Raw genomic sequence first — 27,361 nt, forward strand, 5'->3', positions numbered from 1 at the left:
TTTTCACGTACCAAACGCTTTATAGATATTATATCTGTAAAAAAAAAGAGTTGGAAGAATGGAAAAATAAAGCTACAAAATAAATCGGCTGCTCAGGTTGCATATTCTGTATAAAAGCACGTTTTCTGAGGCTGTGGGAACAAGAGCTTACAATAATACTCTCTATTTGGTTTATGTCCTTTTTGTACTTGATTATCCATCAGCCTCACTTTTTGTGCAGTTAAAAACAAAACCAAACCCAAATTCAGCTCCAGTCAGATTTTAACATTTAGATCATCTTTCACTTGAGTCTTTTAATTTCTGAGCTATGAATTTTAGAGTAGTGCTTAACTGAGCCACTCTGAATCAAAGCACAGAAATTCAGTGTAGGTTTAAGAAGCATCACAAATGTGTTTGAATCAAACTCAAGTTTGCTGTTGTTCCTTCCCAGTTTGTACAATTAGAGATGTCTGTCAGGAAGAGCTGAAAATAGTCTGTGAAAGCCCTTCTTATGCTATTTTCAATACAGAGCAATTGTAGTACAAGCCTGCTAATGTAAAGGTTATGCCAAGCTTATCCTAAATTGCACAGCTGTAGTTCTGAATTCAGTCACACAGGAAACAAGACAGGACATTTTCCCCTTAAATTGCGTTGCTTAGTTACTCAATTTAAATGTATGGTTCTATGTAGCTCTTTATTAGGAACCTTGTTCTGTAAATTGAGATGTTTAGAGAGACTCTTTCATGGGTTTTTTTGTGAGTGTTCCCCACTGAATGAGTGGTGGAAGTACAAAATGTGGAGGTAAGTATAAGGTCTTTGAAAGCACTGTTTCCTTAATGAGCAATTGGGGCATTTCTGAGAATAAAGTGCATCTGAAAACAGAAATATATTTTCCACCCGATTTAAATGTGAGGTGCTTTAACCTTGGCCAATGCCATAGTCTGTTAGAATTTCAGTTCTTGCATCTCCAGTTTAAATAAAGCAGAGAGCACACTACCACTTTCCCTGCATGTCACAAACTCCCAAGAGCTTTGCTGGGAATTTCAGTCTATAAAATCCGTGGGCTTGAGGTTTTACTGTATTCATTGATACTCTGCCTTGTGAACCACTTGGTTCTCTTGAAATAGGCTTCCTCAGTAGCCTGTACCCTCTCTAACCACCCCAGAAATTCAGAATCTACCCTGGTGGCACTTTCTGTTCTGGCAATGTTATAATAAATCAATTAGTGCAGGTGTTTTGGCTTTGTTCCATTAGATGTCTTTTGCATGGCTGTATTGGCTTTGTGTGGCAAGGTTTTGGGTGGGGGGGGGGGGGTGGTGGTTACAGGGGTGGCTTCTGTAAGAAGCTGCTGGAAGCTTCCTCTGTGTCCGACAGAGCTAATACCAGCCGGCTCTAAGGTGGACCTGCCGCTGGCCAAGGCCGAGCCCATCAGCGATAGTGGTAACGCCTCTGTGATAACATTTTTAAGAAGGAAAAAAGTTGCTGGGACAGAAATGGCAGCCGGAGAGAGGAGTGAGAACATGTAGGAGAAACAACCCTGCAGACCCCCAGGTCAGTGCAGAAGGAGGGGGCGGAGATGCTCCAGGCACCGGAGCAGAGATTGCCCTGCAGCCCATGGGGAAGACCATGGTGAGGCAGGCTGTCCCCTGCAGCCCAGGGAGGTCCATGGTGGAGCAGATCTCCACCTGCAGCCTGGGGAGGACCCCACGCCGGAGCAGGTGGGTTCCCAAAGGAGGCTGTGACCCCGTGGGAAGCCCGCGCTGGATCAGGCTCCTGGCAGGACCTGCAGATCTGTGGAGAGAGGACCCCACAGAGCAGGTTTTCTGGCAGGACTTGTGGCCCCGTGGGGGACCCATGCTGGAGCAGTGTGCCCCTGAAGGACTGCAGCCCGTGGAAGGGACCCACGCTGGAGCAGTTTGTGAAGAACTGCAGCCCGTGGGAAGGACCCGCATTGGAGAAGTTCATGGAGGACTGTCTCCTGTGGGAGGGACCCCACGCTGGAGCAGGGGAAGAGTGTGATGAGTCCTCCCCCTGAGGAGGATGAAGCAGTAGTGATAATGTGTGATGAACTGATAGTAAACCCCATTCCCCGTCCCCCTGCGCCACTGGGGGGTGGGGTTGGTAGAGAATCCGGGAGTGAAGTTGTGCCCGGGAAGAAGGGAGGGGTGGAGGGAAGGTGTTCTGAGATTTGGTTTTGTTTCTCATTACCCTACTCTCGTTGATTTGTAATAAATTGAGTTAATTTTCCCCAAGTTGAGCCTGTTTTGCCCGTGACGGTAATTGGTGAGTGATCTCTCCTGTCCTTATCTTGACCCACAAGCTCTTTGTTATATTTTCTCTCCCCTGTCCAGCTGAGGAGGAGGGAGTGATAGAATGGCTTTGGTGGGCGCCTGGCGTCCAGCCAGGGTCAATCCACCACAGTGGCACATGCACAAACTCTTTAATTTCCAGTCAGTGATCAGGCAGAAATCATGTGTCTATTTTTTTATTAATGACTTCTCATTAATTTCTTATTTAAAATGGCCACAGTATTATCAGTGGCTTGGGCTTGAGGACTAGACTTTAGTGGTTCTCGCTGTATATCTCTAAGACTTTTATGTGAGTGTTTTATGAGCTTAACAGTGCAGAAGAAACGGGGGAGAAATGGCTTTAAATAATTTTGACTTCCTAAACCTTCTTTCACAAGCTCTTTTTTCTTTCTCTCTCAACATAGATGGAAAGAAGTCAGAGTTGAAAAAAAGAGCATGCTTGAAATTAAGACTGCAGCTTAATGCTTACTGCTCTCCCTGAACTAAGGAGTGCTGCTGAATGTTGAGTGTTTGCTTTGTTTTAGTCTCACTAGAGCAAAATTAAAATGCATATAAATGCAGAAGGGAGGAAATAAAACTTTAAAAATCTAGACTTTTAGCTCTACTTTAGGTACTAGAAAACTCCCTTCTGTTCATTTAGGCTCTTCTCAAACTCTGCTCCTACTCTTCTGGCTCTGGAAAAAAGTTTTGGCTTGCTTGCTGTGTCAGGCTTTTTGTAGTACCAAATGACTTGTCAGTGTTTCATTCTTACAAAGGCTGACTTCCCAGCATTTGGTGTTGAACTATCCAAGTTTTTTTCTATAATAGCCTGTATAGCAAAGTGGCTTTAGTGTCTCCTTTGGTGCAGAGCACAGGTGGACAGCTGGGCCTGTAATTCCAGTATTCAGAGAAATTATTTGTGCATTAGGCTGTGATCAGACGGTTGCTTCAGAAACTGCAGGGGTGGATCCAGGTGTCAAAGCCTCCCATCTCACTTGCCAGTCATTTGTTATCACTTTGTCATCAGCTGCTATTATTCAAACAGTTGAGCCAAATTAAAAGACTGCACACGGTCACCTTGTGGACATCAGGACAAAATGAGCTGGCTTAATTCAAATGTCGACATGTTCTGCTTTGCCAGGTCAGCAGTAGGGTCAGCCAGGAGACAGTGACATCTTAAATTGCCACAGTATTTCTGATACTGTGTGGTCTATGTAATGTTAGCCTGAGAACTATTCCTTGTGTTCATCTATATTAATTTTAAAGAAAGGTTAAACTCACTGGTCCTGTAATGTTGTTAATATGCCTTATTGTTATATTTGCACATATTGCTTAAAAATTATCTCAGTGCAATTGATGTGATTCTGAGGCATCAGCAGGGCTCTTTGTCTAGAGGCTCCAGAGTTGCAAAGACTTTGTTTAAAGATGGCAACCAATTTTAATATTAAATTTTCCATATTACCATTTTTATTATTCGTGGCACACAGTCATTGAAGTGAATCAGAATCCTGAACTTACTTTAAATTATTGTTTGCTGCAATATTTAAGGGTAATAAAATGGTTTATTGAAGTTGTGGAGAGTCAGTAGGGAGTGGTTGGATACGGTTTCTTCCTGCACCATGATGAAGTGGTACCATGTGAACAAGCAGCAACTAGGTTCAAAATAAACTTACTCTAAGATGTTGTAGAGGCTATACGCTTTCATGGATTAAGAAAGAGCTTGGACAAGTTAACAAGAAAAAAAAATTAAGAGTTAATACTGTATTCTTGGAATATTGCTTTTGTAGGCTGTGCTTGAAGGTAGGCTGGAGTTTTTCCTGTTGAACAAATATGGTTTATTTAGTTGTCAGGCCTTAATTCTGTTCTCTGAGTTCACAGCTTTACAAGAAATCTGTTGTCAGTGTGACGCATGTCACCTTTCAAAATGTTTTTAGCTTGGATTTAAGTGTACAGGCAAATACTGAGTAATTCTTAAGTTTAACATTCTGAACTTCATTAATACAACAAAAGTGGCTGAAACATAAATGCGGAGTAGTTGCATGGTGTGATTTTTCTGACTTTGGCAGAAGCTCTAGGTAAGTAAGGAACTGATGCTGAAGAGTAATAGAGCCTTGTTTAGAGTGTGATCTTTGTTCCAGTGACAAATTAAAGAATGGAATCTTATTCTGCCAACAAGTAAAATAATTTCCTTCAGTAGCTGGTGACTAGAATTTTGTTAAATAAAAAGTCTGCGTATCTGCTAAGAACTGAGTCAGTTTTTTGAGATTGCCTGTTATGCTCCTTATGACTGTTTGTTTAAATAAAAGCAAACAAAACTACTTGTCTGAATATATAAAAGCAAAACTGAATATAAGCTAAAATGTGAAATAACTTGGAGTAATAATTGGGTGTTTCTGAAGCAACTGGAAGAAGAATTGGTGATTAGCATATTGAAGTGGATTTTTTTCAGTTTTAATTTCAGGAGCTCTTAGGAGGAGATGACAGTTATTTCACTGAATAATGTCCCCAGAAAGGTTCAGGTTGGCTGTTTGTTTTCCAGGTGAGCGTGCTGTACTCTGTGCAGGGCAGCTCACTTTGTTGTGGTTGGAGTAAAAGTCTTTCTGTCTTGGATGTGGTATAAGTTATTGAACTTTAAGAAAAGGTGTGCTGTTACTAGGAACACAAATTCCCTTTCAAGTGTCATGGGAGACCTTTTTTTGGTTATAGTCACTTAAATTTATAAGGCTTTGTGGGGCAAGCCATTTTCATTATCAAACTTTCAAGCAGCTGATGTGCTTGTATGCCCTACAGTCATATGATTTAATGATCAGAACAGCCAGCTTCAGGCACTGCTCCCACCTCATTCAGGTGTTTTATTTAGCTGGAATTTAGGGATATATGAAGTGTATGAATGGTTATTTTGGGTTTCCAAGTAATCACGTTCAGTAGGGGGATATTAGAGGCAATTCTTGGTGACTACCTCTAACTTTGCGTCTTCATTGTCAGACAGCTTCCAAATGCGTGTGAAGCTACAGCTGTCTTTGCAAGCGTATGAATATGGGGCTTATCGGAAATGTTGTTAAGGAGATATTTGTAAAGGCTACTGTGGCCTTGTAAGCTCTGTCTACAGCTAGTGGCAAAGAGGTGCATCCCTCAAGTGACTCAGAGCAGGAGACTGATTTGTAAGGTCCTTCGAAACACTTTTGTGGAGGAACTGGTCTCTTGTGAGATGGCGGGAGAAGGAGTCTGCTGGCAGAGAGGGGCTGTGAGGATGCAGTTCCCTGCAGTTCCCCCTCAGATGCAGGGGCCTTCAGGGTGGTGGGAATGAAGAGAAGAGATTTTGGGAAGGGAAAGTGTGCTGCTCTTAATTGCAAGGCCCCACACTTGTAGGGGAGCCGTGCTTGGAAGGGGCCTTTGGCTGTCAGGCACTCGGACACCTGGCTCGTCACACGACTGTCTCCGCTCAGGTGTCTTTAGAGCTCTTTGTGTTGCATGTCAGTTCCCAATGCTTGAAGTTTTCTATTAGCCAATTCAATAACATTTGTTTACATTTTTATAGATGTTTCTGTTTACTTTAGCTGTGAAGTTGAAATAGAAGTCCTGCAAGTTATGTCACAGTTGGATGGGAAGTGGCTTTGAGAGGGCAGGGACGAGGTGAAAGGAAGATGATCAGGCAGCTCTTCATTGGCAGAGTATAGGATTGTTCAAGTTGTTATGTTTGTTTTGGCTCAGGCTGTTTGACCTTGCTGAGCATCTTACCTGGAACAATGATTGAGGGTTTTCTCTGAGCCATCTCATTAAAAATAATTAGAAATTAAAATAATGAAAATTGGCCATGGGAAACCAAATGGATCTGAGCCATATAACTGTACCATGAAGAGTTCGTTAAATAGATTTTCACTTTGCTCCCGAGGAGACAGGCCTTTTATTTATCTGCCTTTGCCTCGACTGTATAATTGTAAAGCAAACGTACTAGTTAGATGAAACAGTGAAGTTAATGACAGGAACAAAAATGCTTTTCTGGAAGCTTTTAGGAAAGTCTTCATAGCTTGTTGTTTTATTTACTAAGTTTTATTTGCCTGATGTCTACTGCCTTTTCTGTAAGGTGCCTGAGGGGAGAGCACTGCTACATCATGATTACATTTACCAGTGCTGCTGCTTAAACATAAAACACATCGTGAAAACTGTAGATAGGGAAGCTCATTTATGTATTGCCTTTTCTGCCTTTCTTAGTGTGCTCAGTTTAGGATGCTTTGACTTCCATGACTGCTCCATTATGCCCAGGAATTTCAAGGAGAACTTGCTTTTTGTTGAGAAAGTTACAACAAAGAAATGTAGAACAACTAGACCACGGTTCAGGGTGTCGCTTCTCCCTGAGCTTCCAGCAGAGCAGAGGTTCCTTCCATCAGTAAGACAAGTCAGGCAGCCTCTGTCTGTCTGTGTGGGGTTCCCTGCTGCTGCTCCCTGGCTGCTGTTTGATGGGGCACAGGGCCTCTCTTCAGAGAAACTGTGATGGAAAGAAACCATCCTGTCTTAGCAATTGCAGCTGTTTTATTAAAAATGTGAATTGCTAGTTAGGTACATGTCAGTATTCTGGAAATGAATCTGCAGCGTGAAATTGGAATAGTTAAAATACCTAGTAGTTTTATACCTGGGCCCACATTCAGATGTAGGGCAGTTTAAAACAAAAGAACAGGAAAGTAAAGGCTTGTGTAAATAACTTCCTTCATAAGTCACCTTTGGTGCTGCAATTATCTATGCTTGTTTATGTTGAATAAAGCAATCTGTTACTGCTGAAATAATTTCTGTTGAGGAACATGTAAATAAGACTTGAGGAAAAACTGAGCCCTGTCTCGTAAGATGGCTGAGGTGCATTTCATGTAATCTCTTTCATAAGCAAACAAAGGTATGTTTCAGAAATGCTGAAACTGCGTTTCTGTGCTGTTCCTGCTGTGGAATAGTGTTCAGGATCTACCTTCTCTGCCAGTTAAAAAAAAAAAAGTTCAGGCTGGAAACATACTTTTAAAACTTGTGGGCAGCATGCAGCCATTTCTCCTTTGCACTCGTAGTGTTCTTTGCGCTGGTATTGCTCTTTAGTTTAAGTAACTTATTTTTCCTCCTTGATATTTACTCAAGTGTATTTCTAGAGAGCTTTCGTTTTCCTAGACTAAATAATTCAAGCCTCTGTCATCTTTATAGGGTGGACTCTGCATTCTCCTGATGATGGGAATAACCTTTCTGTGCAGCTGGCTCAGTCTAAAGATGTTCTTTTTCACGTATCCAGTATTTCCCACCAGCTCTGGCTGTGGTGCCTGGTGATACAACACAGTGCTTGAGCTTATTGCTTATTGAGGTCTTCTTGCTGCTGCTGCTTATTGACTGTATTTTGCAAGGGGGAAAAAGGTACCACCCATGTATTTACAACATGTAACTTGTGTTTAAGTTTTTTAATTAAACTTTTTTTCTCCGTTTGAATTGGAAATTTGTGTAAGACTACAATTTAAAAATTTATCTGTTCAGTGTATGGTGATGAATGTGAAACTAAATAAGGCTGTGGCATTATTAGGTTCGGTCTTTGAGAAGGGAGGGAGGGGTGACAGGCATCTTAAAAAGCAATCTGATATTTGGCTAGTAGTGACATGGTTGAAATTATATGAAATAATCTGTAAGCTCTTATCTATGCAATAAAACTACATGTTTATTCAGAAATTTTTTATTGCTGCCATGAGGGTAATCTACAGCAAGATTTCTACTACACATCCTGTTTATTTTTTTCTCCCCTAGCTATAGAAATAGTTTGGTTATTGCTCTAATCTCTTCTTTTCATTGAAAGTTATCTCATGATAAATTTTATTGCTTCACCTGCTCACACTTGCAATAAATCTTCTGCAAGTTGCTGAACTTAACTGTATAGTCTGCCTTTTCTCTGAGACTCTCTCTATCCAGATTTCAATGTTGAACATTCATTTTAAACATACCGTATAACTGCTTTGATTATAATTCTGGAAATCCTGATGTGTTTGATGGAAAACCAGTCCTGTGAAAAGGCTGCTAACACGTGATTGACTTGTAATTTTGATAATTTGCTTATTGAAGAATAGAACTAGAGTTTGGCCTGATTTGGGTGAACTTTTCATTGAGACACCCACCAAGGAGAAAACATCATCATGGAAACATAGATGATGGGGAAAAGGCTTATTCAGTTTTCAAAAAAATCGTGTTTATTCTTTTGGTAAGGCATATGCAGTTTTTAGAATTGTCCCTGCTTTGGATTTCTCTTTGTATGTGCAGTGATCACTGTTCAATGGTGAATAGCAGGGCCCATTCATAAAAACAAAGTCTCAGTAAAAGTTTTGTGTGGGTGAGCTTTGTTGCCCTAACAAAGAGTTTGTTGAAGAGTTGTTCAGTTAGCCAAATCCTGAACTTGCAGAAAATGATAACACGTCTCTGGAAAAGGTTAGTTGTGTCAGTTATGGTCCTATTGTTTTTATAGCATCCAGTGAAAAAACAGAGCAGGGAAAAAAAAAAAAAAATCCTTATTTCATGTAGATATGCGAACATTGCTTATCTTCCCACACAATATGCTCATACAAAACTACAATGAAATGACAGACATAGTTTTTCAGATGATCTGTTTGCTCTGGTAATGCCTTCAAAACAAAAAGCTTTAAAATTATCAACAGAAAATATTCAATTTATGCTCAAACTAGAGCATGTAAGAATAAAAGGAATAAATACTGAGAATTTGTTAATTTTAACAACTTTGTTTAGACTGCTTAAGGTAGCAAATGAAGTGGGTTTGTGAAACTCTACAAGCAGCGTCACTACTGTAAGGAGGGCAAGTGAGTGGGTACCCACACAAGCTCTCTGTATTTTACCTTCAGAGCAAGGTTTGCCTCTTTGTCTTTCCAAAAAAAAAAAAAAAGTAATTACGGTTCACTGTGACTGTATTATCATTGGTATTAATTCAGGTGTTGTTCAGGCTGTTCATAAATATTAACAGCCTCAAGGAATGCTGTTCTATCAATCCTTACTCTGGTGTTTAGAAGTTTGGTCTTGCAGTTGAACTCATCAGCTGAATAGCAAAGCTGTTGCTGGAGGAAATCACTGTGCCATGCAGATGGCCTTTAGAGGCTTCACCTAAACGGAGATCTGAAAAAAAGCTTCACTGTTTTGATCTTCCTTCATAGGTCTTGTCTGCACTGGGGTAATTATAGTCTGTAATTAGCTGCAGCGCAATTCTTTTGAAGTCAATGAATGTGTAATTTTTACTGTAAGCTGGGAAATAGCATCTTACCTCTGCTTGCTCTTGTGTTTAATTTACAGATGATTTTCTGTTGGGACTTTTGTGTAAAGTGTTTAGACCTGCCTCTCAAAAAACCCCCAAACAAACAGTGCTACTCCAGCATTTCTTTCCTTGGCTAGAAACCAATTAGAAGCTGTCATTTCTTCCAAATGGGGTGTAGCCATCCATGTGGCTGGGGCCATGTCTGGAGGATCAGAGGAGAGTCTAAATGCCTTTAAAAATGTGGACTGTAATCTCATATACAGTTCTCCATGGTGAAATGGGGGGGAGAATGGTTCTCTCTTATCACACGGTTTCAGTGGTACTGTGAGGCTCTTTGAAAATGAAAAGCACTTCTTAATTAACGTTTATTTCTGCGTGCTCTAAAGAGGTAATGTTCTTCATCTATTTTGTGAGCAATTTGGTTTCCTACACTAAATATAGTCATCACATGTAGTATACATGCTTTTATATATTTTAAGACTACACCTATGCATTTGCTAGCTCTGCATGTACTGCTTTATGTCTTTGAACCTATCTTTTGAGTAAACCAACCAAATCTTACTTATTTTCTTTCGTTATTCTGCTCTGCTTCCATTGATGACTCTAAACTTTTGACTCCAGACTGGCAATATGAGGGTAAGATGGCAAAATGTAACTTCCTGAACATTGCTCGTCTGTTTTTAATTTTTATTTTCTTTAGAACATTATTAAAATTCTGTTCACTCTCTTTAATTAGATCCTTTTGTTGCAATTAAATGCAAATTATGTTTGTTTCTGTTGTGAAGCTTTAATTACGATTTATACCTTTTAATCATTCCTGTGTTACTTCTTTGGGTTAAATTACCATTGTATGATCTCTGACCTGAAGGACTTCTGCTTCACTGAGATCACTGGTGGTATTTAGAGCAAGACATGAACAGTTTTATAGTGTAGCCGTCAAACTGTATTGTGCTGGTATGTGACAGCGATCCGGGGGTGTGTGTGTTCATGACGTGGAAAGGAAGGCTCACATAAGAGATAACAGAACAAACCATATTAAGTTTTTGCTGTTAAGTATTTATTTTAAATATGAGTCAGCGTCTGCGATGTTAAATCCTTTGCTATCAGATTTTTCTTTGCTTTATAAAGTATCTGAGTAAGGGATAAGCAAACAGCTCAGATTTTGATCTTCTGTGAGTGTAGCTTAGCTAACAATTGTAGTCTATACATACGTAATATTTAATGAATACTTGTCTTCAGTACAGCAAATATGCTGCCTTGTTTTAAAAAACAGCAACAAAACCCCCAAGATTATTCTTCTGGAATTAGAAATAACTTCTTTTTTCATCTTTATAGATTGCAAATTGGCCAGAACAGGTCCTCCAGCCACAATAGTGCCTATTGATGAAGAAAGTCGGAATGGTGAGTGCGCCTCGGTTTTCCGCGATACCCCTTTAGTTCCCCTGTGTTAGCTGATCAGGGTGTAGAAGCACACATGGATTAGTGGCGTGTCCGGCTCGGCAGCGAGGGCTGGTCTCTGAAAACCTGTTAACGGGCATTGCGGGTGGAAAGGTGACGGAGACCCAAAATGCTGAGAGGTGTCATTTCTTCCTGAAAATTACACATTTTGATGACTTTGGTCTTTGACTGCAGATAGCTCTTGTGAATATGCATTTAGTTTTAAACAAGTATTTAGACCACAATTATTTGTAATACAACAGTAGTTTAGCTCCCTTGTTGCTAATACACCAGCTTATTTTTTACTGTCTGACTTCTTGTGTCATTATGATATTACTGGAGGACAAAGTTCTGGTAAGTCTTTGTTTTTGTTGTTTTTAGGGAAAGCTGAAACTTTTCTCTGAAGCTTTGTAGGAGTGTTAATGTTGCTGTCTTCTGGGTTTCACATGCAGCATTTAGGAGGTTGCTTGTTGGTTTGCTCTAAGTTTAATAACATAAGTATGGGTACCTCTGAAATGGCAGAACTTGCTTGCAAGTTGTCATGGAAACTTCAAAAGAAAATTAATCTCTTTTTGAATTTTCCTGTCAAATCATACAGTACTCAAACTGTCGATCTGTAGTCTTAGTATTGCATTTATGCAGCATACTGTAATATGATGAAGTGCTTTATGCTGTTAGTCAGTGCTTTTTACAGGTGGCTGTTACTCCTGATACCAAGTTACTACTTTTCCCTGATTTTTCCTTTGTGACTTTTATTTTTTTTTAACCTCATAAGCTAGGCACAGTTGTGTGCTGCATGTGGTTATGATTTATCATATGTGGGTGTTTGAAATGGTGAACAAAGTCCAGCTCATGCTGGTGGAACCTCTCTGCTGTTGTCCGTGGGGGAACTGCTTGCTGTTGGGAGTTACTCAAGGTCAGACGGTTAAGCATATGCAGGTTTTACTGGTAAGAGAACCAAAAAACCTAATTGTTAATATGCCTATGTGCCGAAGAACTCTGTTAATTGGTACTGGAGTGGCTTTTAAAAACAGGCTGTTTTCTTCCTCCTGTGCTGATTTTTCTTGCAATCATGTCTGCTGAAAAAATGATGATTGGTCTCAGTAAAATGAAATTCCCCTCGTATTTGTGTCCATATGCTGAGCAGGACTCTTTTTTTTTTTTTTTTTTTTCCTGTTTACTTTGTTTTTTGTAATGCAGCCCGAGTGCCGTAAAGTAACTTATACAGTGCAATGTTAATTTTAATAGAAAACTCTATCATGTTTATATCATGCTTATATCAAGTGGAAAAAAAAAAGGAGTCTTTTTTTATTTCAGAGTGCTTAAATGGTATGACATTACAATATCCATGACAGGTCTTACTCTTTAATAGCAGGACTTCTCTGTGTAATTTGTGCTGCAATATTAGTCAACTATCGTTAAAATAGTTTGGTATATATGATACCTAAATAGTTGAAGGGTCTGGAATCAATACTGTGGTTTTTTTTCTTTATCTTTTTTCAATGAATATACTGTAGAAGGAGTCTTGGGATTTGATGCTTATGAAATAATTGTACCTGTATCACCTTGTTGGGAAGTCGTCCAGTATTCTTGAGTATACATAGGTACTACTGGCATGTTTTATAGCACTTTATTCTTACATGCTTACAGCACACGAGTTACTTATCTGGAGAATGTTGTGGGAACAACAGCTGAAACTAAGGCTAGATGCTGACCATAGAGTAATCTGAAATATAAACAAAAATTTAGAGAAACAAGAAGCTTGCAGCTCTCTAGTTGAATGGCATAATAAACTTTATTCCTCAGCTTTTTAATGCTTGATTTGGTGTTTGCTAAAAACTAGAAAGTTCAAATTTCTGTTCAAATGTAACTGGTCCTGCAAGAAAGATGGTTAAATTGAGTATGGTGGGGAGAGGTGTGAACTTCCTAAAAGTTTTGCATGTGTCTGCAATGATTAATTAATCTCTTTTGCTATGAATTCTTATGAACCATTAACTCCCCATTAAAGTAGTCAAATCGGAAGTAGAAACTTCAATTTGCATTGTAGTTAATGGAAGTGATACACCTCATCTGTAAGTCACAATATGTATTAAGTAAATGGATCCCCTGGGAAGCCAGCTCTTGAGTTGAAATGTCCTTAAACCTTTCGCTGCCTTTGTTGAAGTGGTAAGTTGTATCCTCCCCACTTACCATGCATGACTGAAATTAATGAAGGTGAAATCTCAGTACAGCATGGAGGCTCAGCGGTTGAGTCAATGCTACTACTCGTGTACTTCATATTAATTGGTTTTCCATGAGTCTTGCTTAAACTGAATGTAGATATTTTAAAATAGAAAAATAGTCACAGCAAAGGACGCGGAGCAGCTACCAGCAGATTTTGTTTCCCACCTCTGTGTGTACGCCCATCCAGATGTCTTCAGGTTCAGGGCAAATGCTTTAGCTTGCTAGAGTCAAATTTGGATCTGTGCCGAATGACAGGTATTGTTGCAAATGAATGTGTATGAGTACACATCCATGCGCAGACGTGCGTGCACGCTTATATATATATATATAGGGGAATTAGGAGACTAACTGATCAGGTAATGCTTTGTTACTTGGATGCTTTCTGCATGCAACTGCCCCCATTTATTTTTTTTTTTATTTTATTTTTTACCTCTCTGTGGTCATGACCACATGTTTACATGAGATGTTTATAAGTAGTGTCTGGCTATGCCATCAGTGTTCCAAAATATCAATATGCTACTGTTAGTTACGCTCTTTTAATGTGCTGATGGTTTGGTTCTATGCAAGCCACTATTGTATCCTGATGAGTACCATTCCATTTGTGTGACACTTTGTTTTGGCTACAGTGTCAATTTGTGCTCCGCAGCACTGTCCTTGGCCAATTTCCTTACGTATTTTAAGCTACAGCTTGAAATGACTAGTGAAAGAAGTAGACTGAGAGCTGATTCATCACCAGTAGGGCCTCGGTTAGATTTACAGAATGACCCCTGCTACAGTCAATCGAAACGGTTTGGCTACCAGAGCTCATCTTTTGTAGCCTTTCACCCTTCCTATGCATTAGACGATGAACCCATATAATGGTAAGGGGTTATAAATAAGTCAAAACAGCTTTGCCACCAAAAAAACTTCTGTAAAAATCTTGAGAAGGGAACAAACAGAGGAATTAAAGGGTAATAAGGAAGGTCAGCTGAAGCAGTGTGTTGTGATAAGAAAATGTTTTATTACCAGTTTTTGATATGTTGGGAGCTTTGGAACGAGGATTGGATATTGCTGCTGTTATAGAGCATGCAGCCTGAAAGTAAAAATCATGGATATTAATGCCAGGATCAGTGGGGTGAGTGTATGTATTTACTGTGTGTGTGAATTCAGTAGAATATTTTATGAAAAATTATTTCAAATAATTTGCCATTCAATCTCAAAATTGGCATTATATAGTTGTTAAAAATAATAGCAAAGCTTTAGTGATAGGCATTTTGGTTGATATGCAGATTTATGTTATACAACATTTCCAATGACCAAACAAACTTTGTATTGGAATTGCCAATAGATGCAGAGAAACAATCCACCTATTCTTGTTCAGCTTTCAAAGGTCTGTTGTTGATGTTGGACTGTCTCTGCTAAGGTTTTAGAATGAAGATCTCAAAACAATAGCTGAGTTAACACCTGTGTGTGACATTTCATCCAGTACACAGATCCTGCTTTTTAGAAGTATATCTTTAGTTCCACTGTGTTGAATGTTGATCCCCAGCATACTGAGTTCCATAATTTCTAATTTACAAAAAGTCTGGAGACCAGCAAATCTCAGGGAATAAAAATATTTTATGAAAATAACTATTCCTTGTTTTCATAGTCAGATACAGAGTTACCATGTCTGACCTTTAAAGATCTCCTTGCGAGATCAGTATAGATTTAGGATTTGACAGTTTCCCACCACTGGATTAATATATCTTTATATCAAGTAATTTAGATACGATAGTATGTTAGATTATAGTTGTGTTCCTGTGAAGAATCCTAGAAGGGGTGAACTTTACGTTTCTTAAGGTACATGAGTACCTTAAGATGAATTATTTTTTCATTTCTCCTTTGTTTAACTGACTGGGTGATAGTACTTGAGATCATATTAGTGGCAAAATTTAATTCTTCTAGATGTACAGGTGGGTTTTTTTTTTTACAGGCAGAGAGTTATTTTCACCCATGGGTTTTTTTTTTTTCATTACTGAATTTGAGACTTGGTTTTTAACTTGTTTTAAAGACTGAACAAATGAGACTTCTGCATACTTCAGACTTCCATTGCAAGTGCACCCCAGGTTTTTGGGGGCCTTCATGTAGAGCTGCCTGTGCTTTTTTTTTCTTAAGATGAGCATACCGAAATGCTTTGAATCTTTAAAAAGGGTTTTTAATGGAAAGTAGACTATTGGAAAATGACTTCTAAAAGAGGCAAAATTAAGATTTGCTAGATGTAACTAAAATAGAATTTGGAACAAAATGTAGAGGTTGGGGTGAGGGAGCAAGCAGGCTGCAGTGTTGCAGGCTTCTTGGCAGGAGGTTGGGTGACCTTGTGTACAAGAAGGGTGCACAGACAGAATAACTGTACCTCCGATACCCGCTTGCTTGATATTTGCCTTTATGTGTTTTATTTCGGGATAGCTACAAAGTTAATAGAATACGGGCAAGTACTATTCAAATTTTAACAGATGACTTGTTTGGCCTGTAAGTTATACATATACTTAGCTAATAGCCAGTATGCTAGCCAGGTGCCAATATAGAGATCAGTGTAACTTGAAAGATCTACCCTAATATGAGGAAGAATATGAACTGGTGTCTTGGTAACGCATTCGTAAGAAAAACTCTGTAGTTATGAATGTTTTGTTTGTGTTCTTGCCTATCCTAGGTAAATCAGTAAATTTTGTTCTACTTTTGATTTTATATTGTTTTTTCTGGTCGTGTCCCATCCCCCTGTCCCGCCCCCCCCGCCCTCATGATGGTATAGAGTGCTAATGAATAGTTGGACTGTCTCCACAAATTACATGATCTCTCTCTCTTCTCCATACATAAATCCTAATGCTCATTGGGGATATTTGGTATTTATGCAAACACAGGTAAGCGCCAGAATGAGCTTTCATGGTTGTATGTGGGTTTGGTATTATTTTTATATCTTTTCATCTTCCTACGATCTTGGCAACAATCTTTTGTCAGCCTGACTTCCTGGAGAGGCAGAGGATGTGTGATCACTCTACAAATCCCCATCAATAACTCCCTGCGATGAGGGATTACATAGGACATAGGGCACAAGTATGCAGGAAAACAGGCTGTGGGGTTTTTTCCCCACTACTATTGGACCAGTTTATTTTCAGTTTCATTGTATGTCATGCTGGAAGAATGGACCTGATTACTAAGGCACATTGACAATGTCACTGCATATTTCCGTGCTGTACCAAACTATTTTAATTTGTTTTTCAGGGGCAATTGACAGGGATTGACGAAAATGTCTCTAGAGGCACAAAATCTGTAGCTTCTCTTCTGAGACGGGCTTAAGTGTCTAATATGTTTCCTATGGACTGTGTGTGTTGGCTTCCAAACAGCCATTACTTGAATTGAACTAATGAGCCTTAAAGATTAAGGGTCCTCTATCCATCTCTTCTCTGGATTGTATGCTGATTCCAGTCCAGCTGCCTTAAAGACATTTTGGCTAAGGGGAAGAATTGATTTAGCAAAATACCATTTTCTGATTTGGAAAGCTGCTGTGGTTGAACACAGGTGTATTGAGAATAGTACTTCTTAAGAGTTGCAGCTCTATGGTCTTTTCCTACTTTTCCCTTCTGTTTCAGAAAATGGTTGAATTAATGACTTGAAGGATGAGAAGGTGCTTCAGTGTCTTGATTTCTTCAAATACACCTTTCCTACAGAAATGATATCTCTGATATTATTGCTGTTTTGAAATTCTTTTATCTGAGGCTTTTGTGGTTTTACAGTTGAATTTTGAACATGCCACCAAGGTTACATAATTGGTTTAAAATACCATGTAATGTTTTTCTTTAAACATTCAAAAGTCCACTTCAGGTCCACTCAAGGTGTTTGTGTTACTGCAACCCAGTGTGGTTTTTTTCAACAAATACTCGGATTTAATTGTGAGAAGTGTTGTGTTATTTTACATTCTAAGAGCTGCTGAGTTCTAAGTAGCGAAACTAAAATCTGCAACGGTTAATCTTGGCATTTGGCCCTGTAAAGCCTTAGCAGGGAGAGCAGGCTGAGATGAGATGTGTCAAACGTGTAAAGGAGTTTCAACTTGCTAGTGTCCTGTATGTTCCCGTAACTCTCTTTACATGTGCATGGCAAACGTACAAACCAAGATAAGTTAGAAGACTGTTCTGTAAAATTTTGCGAGGTCATGTAGATCTAATTAAAAGCTCACATTTAGTTTCTATTCTGACAAGTAAAACAGCGTGTCTCAAACTCCTGCTTTCCCCTTTTCCTTTGGAAAAGAAGCAGTGGGGGAAGGAAGGGAGGTAACGGATCCATCTTGTGGTAGTGTAGCACGCTGTCCCAGAGACATCACCGGTGGGAGGCAACAGTCTAAGCCTGGTGAAGTAGCTGTTTCCATAGAAGGTTTCCACGTGGAGCATGCATGTTCGCGTGTCTGTAGGCCTAGTAAATCTTTATATCATGCATAAGGCTCACTCCTTTGACTTGTTGCACTGTCTGCACTAGCTCTCTGTTTACTGGAAATGAGTCAGTTGACACTCAAATGGGAGGTGGGGGGTGGAAGTTACAAGTAAGATGAGCTGAAGACAGCCTTGTGTACTCAGCACCTCAACAAGACTTAAAGCTGTTCCATGGGGATTAACAGGACTAAAACAGAGCAGAGCTTTCAGCCTTAGCTCTGGGTTTCTTGCTGGAGGAGGGAGGACTTGATTTTTCTTTTAAGCTGTACAGGTGCTAGCATGTTGCACAGAGCTGTTAGAATTTATGAAGTTATATAGTCTTGTAAGTTATAGTTTACTGTCTTATGAGCCTCTCAATCTTTGATTTTAAAATAACTTATTTTCACCTATTACTTCCTATTGTTCAAAAATCAGCTTTATGTAGCACTATGAAATAAAAGTAATCTTAGTTTTACTATTTCAAGTGATTCTGAGAAAAACATCTTTCAAATCTGGTATATTTGTGTGGATGTGGAAATGGAAGAGAGACCATACTATAATGTACTGTAATTCTGTATTGATTTTTCTTGGTTTCCCCTAAGTGCAGTTTGAGGACTCTTTGCATTTAACTTCCTCTTGGTGCACTATTTCTTTTGTAGCAGTTAACAATTGCATTTCTATAATGGAAAAAAAAAATCAAATCATTAGCTTATATGTTGTTACCATTCCTGTGAAACGTTTCTGGGGAGAAACTGCTTCAGCTGATTTCTAATCTAAGTTACGCAATTGTCTATATGCCTATGTGTCCAGACATAGATTTTTCTCACATCTTTAGACAATCTTACAGCTTCTTAAAGTATTTGTGAATGTTTTTTCACCAGCTGTGGAAAGTATTCCTTTTCAAATATATCTTCACCAATCTGGAATCTGGTTTCTGTAGCAATGGAGATGTGGTATGTTGCATATATATATATGACAAAGTGTAAGTTAAGGTACTGCGGCCTGTAAATAAATCTTTGAATTAAATATTATCTTGCTGTACAAGGGAAAGAGGAGTGCAATCAACCCTGCTTCTAAACCGCCAACCCTGCTTCTAAACCGCCAACCCTGCTTCTAAACCGCCAACCCTGCTTCTGTTGTAAAACTAATTGCTCATGTTGTACAGATACTGCCACTTTCTCAGGTCCCATGTGTACATCTGAGAATGTTTAAATAACTCTAGATACTTGTCGGCTGAGAATTGCAGTTCAGTCTAGCGATATCAGTTAGCCGCCGATGCAATCTAGATGGCTAATATGATTGTAGCATTAAGCATCAGTATTCTTTTCCGAACTGGTGTGTGCTAATGCTATTCTGTGATCATTAATACCTGGTCTGTGCAGCATGAGGTTAGCCAGCAATACAAATCTGATCTGGATCAGGCCCAGGCACATAATAACATTTTGTCGAGTTAGGGCACACAATATGGAGTTTATTCTGGCTTTATGTTTTTATATAGGAAGAAAGGTGATACATTAGATCTAGTATCTGCCAGAATAAGTAACTTCTGATAAAAGTTACCCTTTCAGAATGTTTTGGACAAATTTTCACAAGAGGGGTGGATTTGTATTGATTTGCGTATGCTGCGTGGCTGCACCGAGCTAGGGCTGCTACTAAGGGCTGAAGCCTGAATGGATTGCATTGCAGAGTGCTGTATAGTTCAACCCTGTCTTCCCACACCCGGACTGATTTGGGAGCCCAGATGTTTCCTGATGACACTTCTCTAAGTCATCCAGATGAACAACTGTTGCATGGGCTGTTTTAGATTGAGTCTAGACGTGGCTCTGAAGATACAGTCAGATCTTGAGGCCACCTGAAAAGAAAGCCCACAGCTTGGTGTTCACAGCCCTGGCAAGTACTGGCTCTAGTTCTGGATCATTCAGGGCATTCCTGTGCCATTAAGGAGTGTGTTGGTTAGACTGTGAGAAAGGAGTTAGTTTGGGCCATAGAAATCCACTGGGGACATTGTACAAACCATGAAAAGTTTTCAGCAATAGCATGAGAAAGGGACTTACTGACTACTGCTGTGCTCCTTGACTATGAGATGGGAAGCATGCAGCAGGATGGGTGCAAGCGTATCAAGAGAGACCCAGCTGTAGCTGACTTGGTTTATTCTTCTGGCAGAACTTCACACTCGAGGATTTTCTGAATGCTCTAGTTGAAGTATTGTCCTCACATCTCTCCATCATGGAGGAAAATTGGCTAGTATGCCGCAGCTTAATAATGTACTTTTAGACTGTTCCTCTTTTTCTGTTGTGACTTCAATACTTGATAGCCAGAGATAGAATTTCCTTCTGTTGTATTCAGAGATCCAGTCAATTAAGACTAAGGCTTATTTGGTCTTAATCAGCTGTCCCAAGAATCATTATTAAATGCAGCAACACGAATATTATCAGAGCATAACAAATTTATATTTCAAGAAAAGGTAAATTGCCTGGAAGAATATAGCTGCTGTTCTTGTCAGGTAAGAAGGCTTAGAGTCGAGCAGATGACGGGTAAGTGTAAGAACTAGAAATTAGAAAATTCTCTTATACTCCACTAACAAATGTCTTCAACAAGATGGAATATTTTTTTTTTTTTAACTTGTATTTGTGGTATTCCTCCTGTTCTTCATGTTAGCAGCTGGCTCATACATGTTGGTGCTCAACTCACTGTCTTAAGTTGTTCAAATCAAAATGTAAACTAGTGCAAGAAAGTATCACTTCTTAGCTGACAATTTGATTTAGTTTATAAATTCATGAGATGGGAGAAGAGGCCTAAATCTATGGAAATTATTTTTGTTTCATTCACGCCTGTTCGTTTTCATTCTGAAATTATACATTCTTAGGATTTTGGTATTAACAACTTCATTGAAAAGTCATGAATCAATTTGGTGTCTAATGCTATTTTTAATACCACAGATTTAAATTCACACTCACGTGTTTTCATGGAGGACAAATGTGTAAAGACTGAAGAAGCTGTAAAGTGGATGAGTGTACTGTTCCACTTCTATTCATGAGCACAGACATCAGCAGTGGCCAGTATTTAAGCAGAGTTTTTGTTAGTTCTCTACAATTCTCCTTTTTCAGTAATTTTTTTTAATTATGTCCTTTTAAGAAAAAAATCAAAGTGTAAAAAGCAGGAGATAATTTGGGGCGGAAGTACAGGAGAAAAGAAGTTTAATTTATTATTATTATATGATTAATTTATTCTTAAGGGTAGAAAATACAGTAAGTGATAGAGTTGGAATTATTTAAAAAGGTTTTGTGCTGTCAAGTGTCTAGAAGAATATCCTACCCTGGTATTGGTGCTCTTGGGAGGAGGTGAAATAGATGGCCTTAAATTACCTTCAGGGATGAGAGGGGTTTTTTCCCCTTGTTTTCATCGTTAACGGTCTCATCTACCTCTGTAGGTTCTTAGGACTTGTATGTAGTCATCAAAACTATTTTGTTTTTCATTGCATTGTCTGTGCACACATTCAGGTGTCATGTCTTGGCTCAAGTTGTGTCTGCTGAAATCTTTCTTGTGCTGACAACTTGCAACTGTCTCAGTGTAGCCACAGGCACTAATTCAACTGCAAACTGTTGAGTTTTGTTCACTAAATATTGAATAACTGTAGGAGTAATTAGCAGATCAGGCAAGACCACAGGTCTTCCCTAGTATTGATGTTTAAAATGACAAAAATTGGGAATGTCACCCTATTTTGTGGTAAGTATAATTTTTGTGAATAACGGTTATGCTCTGTAATGCCGAGGCCTTTTCAAAATGTATTTGAGATTCACTTTTTTTAATGGAAATTCTCCTCAGAGTGATATAAAATTTTCTGAACAGCTCATCTTTGACCATTTGAGTATTTGGAATAATTCAAATTATGATACTCAATCTATTCATATTCCCAGGCTGTCAGTTTACCTTTGCAAATGAAGAACTGCATATTTCAACAACTTACTACTTTCATATAATTTTGACACATTGAATGTTATTTTACTAGTAATATTCTTTGACTGTCATCTCCTTTACGGTTCCAGTAAAGCAGTGCAAGAATAAGAGTATTTAATATGTTTTAAGCCTGCTTAAAATCAGTTTTCCTCTGGGGAGTGGGAGGTGACTGTTGTGATCAGTCCTCTGGTAGTAATTGCCAGAACAGTATGTCGTGCTTTGTGTTAAATTTTTTGGTATCACTTTATTTTTGGAGTTACTCTTTATTAACTGACATGTATTAATAGGGAGCTCAATTTTTCTATTCCTTGTAAGCAAAGAGGGGGCACCGGTAAACTTTGAAAGAAACTTGTTTTGAAACCCTTCTTCCCAGTGCGTTCAAACCATAAGTGGAACTTCTTTCCATGGTATGGTTTTGAATACAGAATACTGTTTTCACTCACTTCCTTTTGTCATGGCTAAAAGTGGGTACTGTGAAAATCCTTTTAGAAGCAGAAGTAACATGTATGGGTCAGCCCTATAAGACAGTTGATGCATTTAGATATTTATCTGCCTTATTTTCACTAAGTAATACTGCTTTTATGGGCGTGACTTAATTCTTGCCAAGTTCTCCTTTTGTGAAACCTTTCCTCTTGTGGAAACATGATTTACATTTGGCACGCTGCTCATCTGGAAGAAAATCTCTTCCCCGGAGCATGTCACTGTCATTGTAATGGATATCTATTACTGTTACACTACCCACCAACAAGTCAGCTGTTCTTGTTTTATATTCTCTGCTGCCTGTTCCTATAAGCAACTCTTTTACCCTGATGTGGGAATTGGTGGCATTTATGTGAATGCCAAGACAAATGAGTGGCAGAGCCAGGAATAGATTTAAGCATCTGGTAGCAAGGGGCGGGAGGAGAAATATTTTTGCTGAGTTTCACAAAAGTATGAAACGGTGTCCAAAGCAGGAATATAAGGTTCATGGGTATGGGTGAGCCTGCCTCAGCCACCTTCTAGGACAGATGAAACCTGGGTCGGTTCTGAATATCCCAGCTGGCCCTGCTCTAGGTAATGTGAATATAGTGACTACCATGGTGATCTCGCAGTGTTGAGAGCTCAGGTCTCCTCTTATGCCACTGGCAAAGATCTGCCACTGATGTCAGAGCGAATGGATCTTTTGCCTTTTGGGGAGTGGCCTTTTATGTGTGTTCTGTGTCAAACAATAGGGTTCCTGCCCTGTAGCTCAGAATCCATTCTTACTTCTTCACTTAGCTCTTTTGAGCTCTATATTGGGCAGGTGCTCTTGTTCCTGAAAGCCCTGGCTCTGCTGGTTCCTGTGCACTTGAGCTACTCTTGATCCCAGAATCATCTGTTCTTACCCCCTTGGGCTCTATTGAGCTGAACTGTCTCAGTTCACACAAAATTCACCTCTTGTTCAACTCAGTCTTGTGTATGGTAATCACATGTTACTCCTTTCTGTATACTTTTGAATTGCAATGTTTACAACTAATCCAATGAAAGCATAAATTGATTTTTTTTCTATCCATGTGAACGAAGATGAATTTGGACTTGTCAGACGCTGCAGCTATTATGTCATCTTTTTGCTAATACTGTTAAGAAATATTTTCACTCAGCTGGAAGTGTTTACTTGATTGAGTTGGAATGATCCATGTGCTCAAATTCTGATGGTGGCTTGGGGCGTGATATTGGTTGCACGTACTGAAGAGATGATGACCAGAGGAAGCCCTTGAGAGTGAGCTCTGTTCGCAAGGTAGGGGTTTGCTCATCAATGGGATCCTCTGTTCTGTTTCACGCTCCTATTTTACTACACCCCATTAAGTAGCTCGTTAGGTGTAGTAAAAGTTAGCTTTTTTTAGTGTTTGTATCAGTGAGCTGTGGGGTGGGGCTGAGCTGGAGTGACCCCAACACTGGTGGGGCAGGGTCGCCACTGACCAGGATGCGGTCCCACAGGACCTGAGCAGCATGGGTAGAGCGGGGATGGTGGTAACAGGATCAATTATCAACCGCAGGCATAGCGAGGTGGTGGATCAGGTCCAGGTCCATGTGGGGAGTCCAGTCTGGAACAGCAGAGGATGGGGCTGGAGATGAGTACACTTCTGGCATAGAAACATAGGGCATGAATCTGTGGTAGGTCATGCCATACCATTGTACAAATGGTAAATAATCTGTAATACTTCAAATTGAAATGACTATTAGTTGGAGGATGTAATTCAGTATTGCGCTCATTTATATCATGACAATGCTGAAGTCATCATCTTTTCTTAAATGAGTTGATAGAAAGAAATGAGTGCTACGATTAAGTCTTAGTAAGTTCCTGTCAGGCTGTAAAAAGTTTACATCACATGTTGGTGCTGTAATATTTTTGTGTGTAGAGGACTTCAGTCTTAAAGATTGTTAGATAGCCAATTGTGAGTATTATTTATAGCTATAGAGACAGCATTTGTGTGGGAAAGGTTGTGGAAAGACAGTAATTTACTAAAATGTCTGTTTTACTGATTTTTACTTTTTGTTTTCTGCATGCAACTCTTTTGTAGCTGAGGGTTTGTTTGTGGTTGGTTTTTTTTTAATAGCTGTCATAGTTTAATTAGTGTTCATAATTTTTTAATCGTAATTTTATTCTAAGCTCACTTCCCCACTTGCCCCAGCTTACTTATTTGAATGAGAAAATGATCTGGCTGATGCAGAGCTGTAGTAAAAATTATCTCTAATCTGTGAAAATACATATTTTTGTTTCATATGATGAGTTTCTTAAAATATTAATTTGAAAAGTTGGTTTGAAATCTTCTTTCCATGGTAGTAAAGATAGGCAAGATATTTAGTGCCTTTTAAAGCTATTTTATCATCTCTTATTTTTAGGACTCCTTATGATATGCCTTCAAAGAGTACAGTGAGTTTTTCTCTGGTTTTATACATGTGTTATTATGGAGCCTGATACCAGGAAATACTGTCTGCGGCATAGGTTTGGAAGCAACATTGCCACTTGTGGAACACTGTTCAGACTGGCAAGCTGCTGCTGCAAGCCTGTAAGGAGGCCTGCAGACAAAGCTGGCTGCACTTGCTTGGGCTGAAGCAGTGTATCTGCACAGCACTGTAAGCTGGCAGCTGGATTTATGGTATGTTCAGTTTAACCTTAGCTTGGGAATCTCTTTGCCATAGAGGATTTGGATGCATTCTGGAATATGTAAGTATGGAGAGCGATGTCATTTAGTGGAACCTACCTTTGTGGATAGGTATCTAAAAAGCTTTTTTGGAAGATTAAGCATGTTAGGTTTGTAAGCCTACTTGGTTTTGGTGATGGTCAGAAGGTCTGAGCCACTTCAGTTCTTTTCAAAGTCCAGTTAATACCAGGTGACATGTTTAACAGTGTGATGGGATCCCAAACTGATCTCCTTTCTTTCTTTCCTGTGTGAAAGGGATTTCCCACCTTAACTTGTTGGAAAATGAAGTCTTTTATTAAAATGCACAAAACTAAAAGTGACAGCTCACTAAGCAAAAGGACCTTGGAGCTACTGAAAGGGAAGAAGAAAGGTTTGCAAGCATGTCCCATTGCAGTAACCACAGCATATGTCTTTTCCAACAGCGTTTGTTTTTGGCTGGCATCCTGGATTTAGGGGAAAAACAAATAAATGTGCCCAGGCCCTTCTTGAATGATCCAGAAAATCTTTTAGTTGTCTGTAGTGCTTAAGGTTAGAGTGGTTGCAGGCCTGCTCCTCTTGCTTCTCCTGAGGAGCCCTGGTTTACATGGTTTCTTCTTGCCACCCACCCTGTGGAAAGCTCAGCATGTTCAGTTGCTCTTAGCAAGTTAGACATAGTCCTCTCCGCTTGCTACCCAAACAACTTGGCATGATGTAGAGGATGGTGTCCAGATAGGGGTACCCTCCCTGCTTCACTCTTTAGTACAACAGAATATACAGAATCTATAGAAAAACCAGTAGATGAGAAATTGTCATTGTGCCTCCTTCAGGAGGTGCCTGAGGACTTTTGAAAGTCTGTACCCCAAAATGAAATTCCCATTACTTTTCTGAGAGGCTTTCTGTGAGGCATGCTTTTGAAAATTTACCTGCTTTTAAGGAAACCTCAACTAAATTTTCATTTAAAATGATGATGAAACCCTAATACTTTTCCACACCTGAATGAGAAGGTGTGGCTTTGCATCTCATTCTTCAATATGTGCCTGAAAGGGCTACTGGTAGCATGAAACCGGACCAGGTGAGTAATGAGCTGTTCTCAATGCTTTCAAAAGCATTATTACCTTAAAAAAACCCAAACAACAAAACCAAAACACCAAAAAAGCACCTTGTAAATAAATGATTGTGCCCCAGCTTCCTTTAATTACGTTTACTTTGCTTTGATCTTGAAAAGACAGATAACTGTACAGCAACCCAGGGTATATTTGTTCTCCCTCATTCCCTGTGTTTTTAAGCAGGTTGCTATGAAAACATCAGTAATTTTAGCTTTATTCCAACCTTGAAACTCTAAGAATAACACTTAAGTTATTGCTTGTTTTGAACAGCAGAGTGCTTGTAACAGTAAAATAATTCAATAAATGATGGATTTTAAAGCTTTGCTTGGCTCAAACATGAATTACATTTGTTGGTTTATCTTGTTACATAGTCTCATGTGAAAACTCCTTGTGTCCTTTTAGATTTTCAAAGTCCTGTTAATCAAGCCAAATGTTATCTTCCACAGCTTTGATATTTTTTTTTTCTTCCTTTATTTGCTTACCATTTTTCACCATTCCTATGCTGCTCTACATTTTCTCCTACTGACACAACTGTTTAGGAAAATACAGCCTGATGAAAATCATCAAGTCTTGACCTACTGGGTATCCGTCTCTAATTTATACCATTAGCACATTCCTAGTGACAATTTTATTCCTCTGATAAGCCCATCCTTTCTTCTGTAGCTGTTTTGAGGAGCAGTGGTCAACTGTAGGGGCAAGGATTTTTGATCAAGTATTTGCTGAGGGAGGAAGGGTACTGTCAGCTGTGAACTCTGAAATGCTTTTATGCTGTTTTTTGTCATGAGTCTGCACTGTTTTAAGACCCAGCTTGATTCACTGCCCCTCAGGACAGAGCTCTTTTGTGTATAAACCAGGTGTTTTATTGTTGTTTGTGGTACTGTAGTGGAGGGGCTGTGGCTACAGTACTGAATGTATTCAGAATAAAAATGATGCCAAACTTCTACAGAGTGTGAGGCTTGTAGGGCATAATTTTTTTTTTCCTTGTGTAATTATTTTATGCCAAGTTCTAAATCAACCCAAATGTATATTAGTTCTTTTACAGAGGAATAATTACACATGGCTGCTGCCAGGCATTAAGTTTTATTTTTCAGGATGGTTTATGAGACCAATGAAAAATCTGGCAAATATTGCTTCTGAAATGCACTACTGAGCATTTGTGTTGGGCCTATTATTTTGTCACTGTCACAACAAGGTGAAGTTTAAAAGAGCAATTCTGTGATAAATTATCTTTCACAAAAGGAATTAATAGTTTTTGAAAAGGGCATCCCTGAGGAAACCGGTAGCTGAGAGCGCCACCTAACTTCTCAAGCGTGTCTATATGTTTTGATAGTTTTTCTTTGGTTTTGGGGGTTGGTTTTTTTTTTTTGATTACTGGTGTTTATTACTCTTCACATGCAGCTCCCCACTCTGTTTCATGCATTCAAGACTTTCCATCGTTCCACCCAGTGTACGAAGGGGTGGGGTGAGAGGGTGCAGCTCTGGCAAACCCGGCAGCCTAAGACGTAGGTCGTGTGCTGGTCCTTCCCTCTCCGGTTCTTTC

General features: G+C 39.3%; 1 protein-coding gene across 1 annotated transcript in view; it reads left to right on the top strand.

Moving 5' to 3' along the window:
* Positions 1 to 27,361, top strand: part of PCDH15 (protocadherin related 15) — a 711,887-nt gene that overhangs the window by 346,368 nt on the left and 338,158 nt on the right. The window contains exon 5 of the mRNA XM_075025448.1: positions 10,870 to 10,935. Within this exon, the coding sequence (XP_074881549.1) occupies positions 10,870 to 10,935 (66 nt within the window). The remainder of the gene's footprint in view (positions 1 to 10,869; positions 10,936 to 27,361) is intronic.

The sequence above is a fragment of the Buteo buteo genome, chromosome 4, assembly GCF_964188355.1.
Source record: "Buteo buteo chromosome 4, bButBut1.hap1.1, whole genome shotgun sequence".
NCBI lineage: Eukaryota > Metazoa > Chordata > Aves > Accipitriformes > Accipitridae > Buteo > Buteo buteo.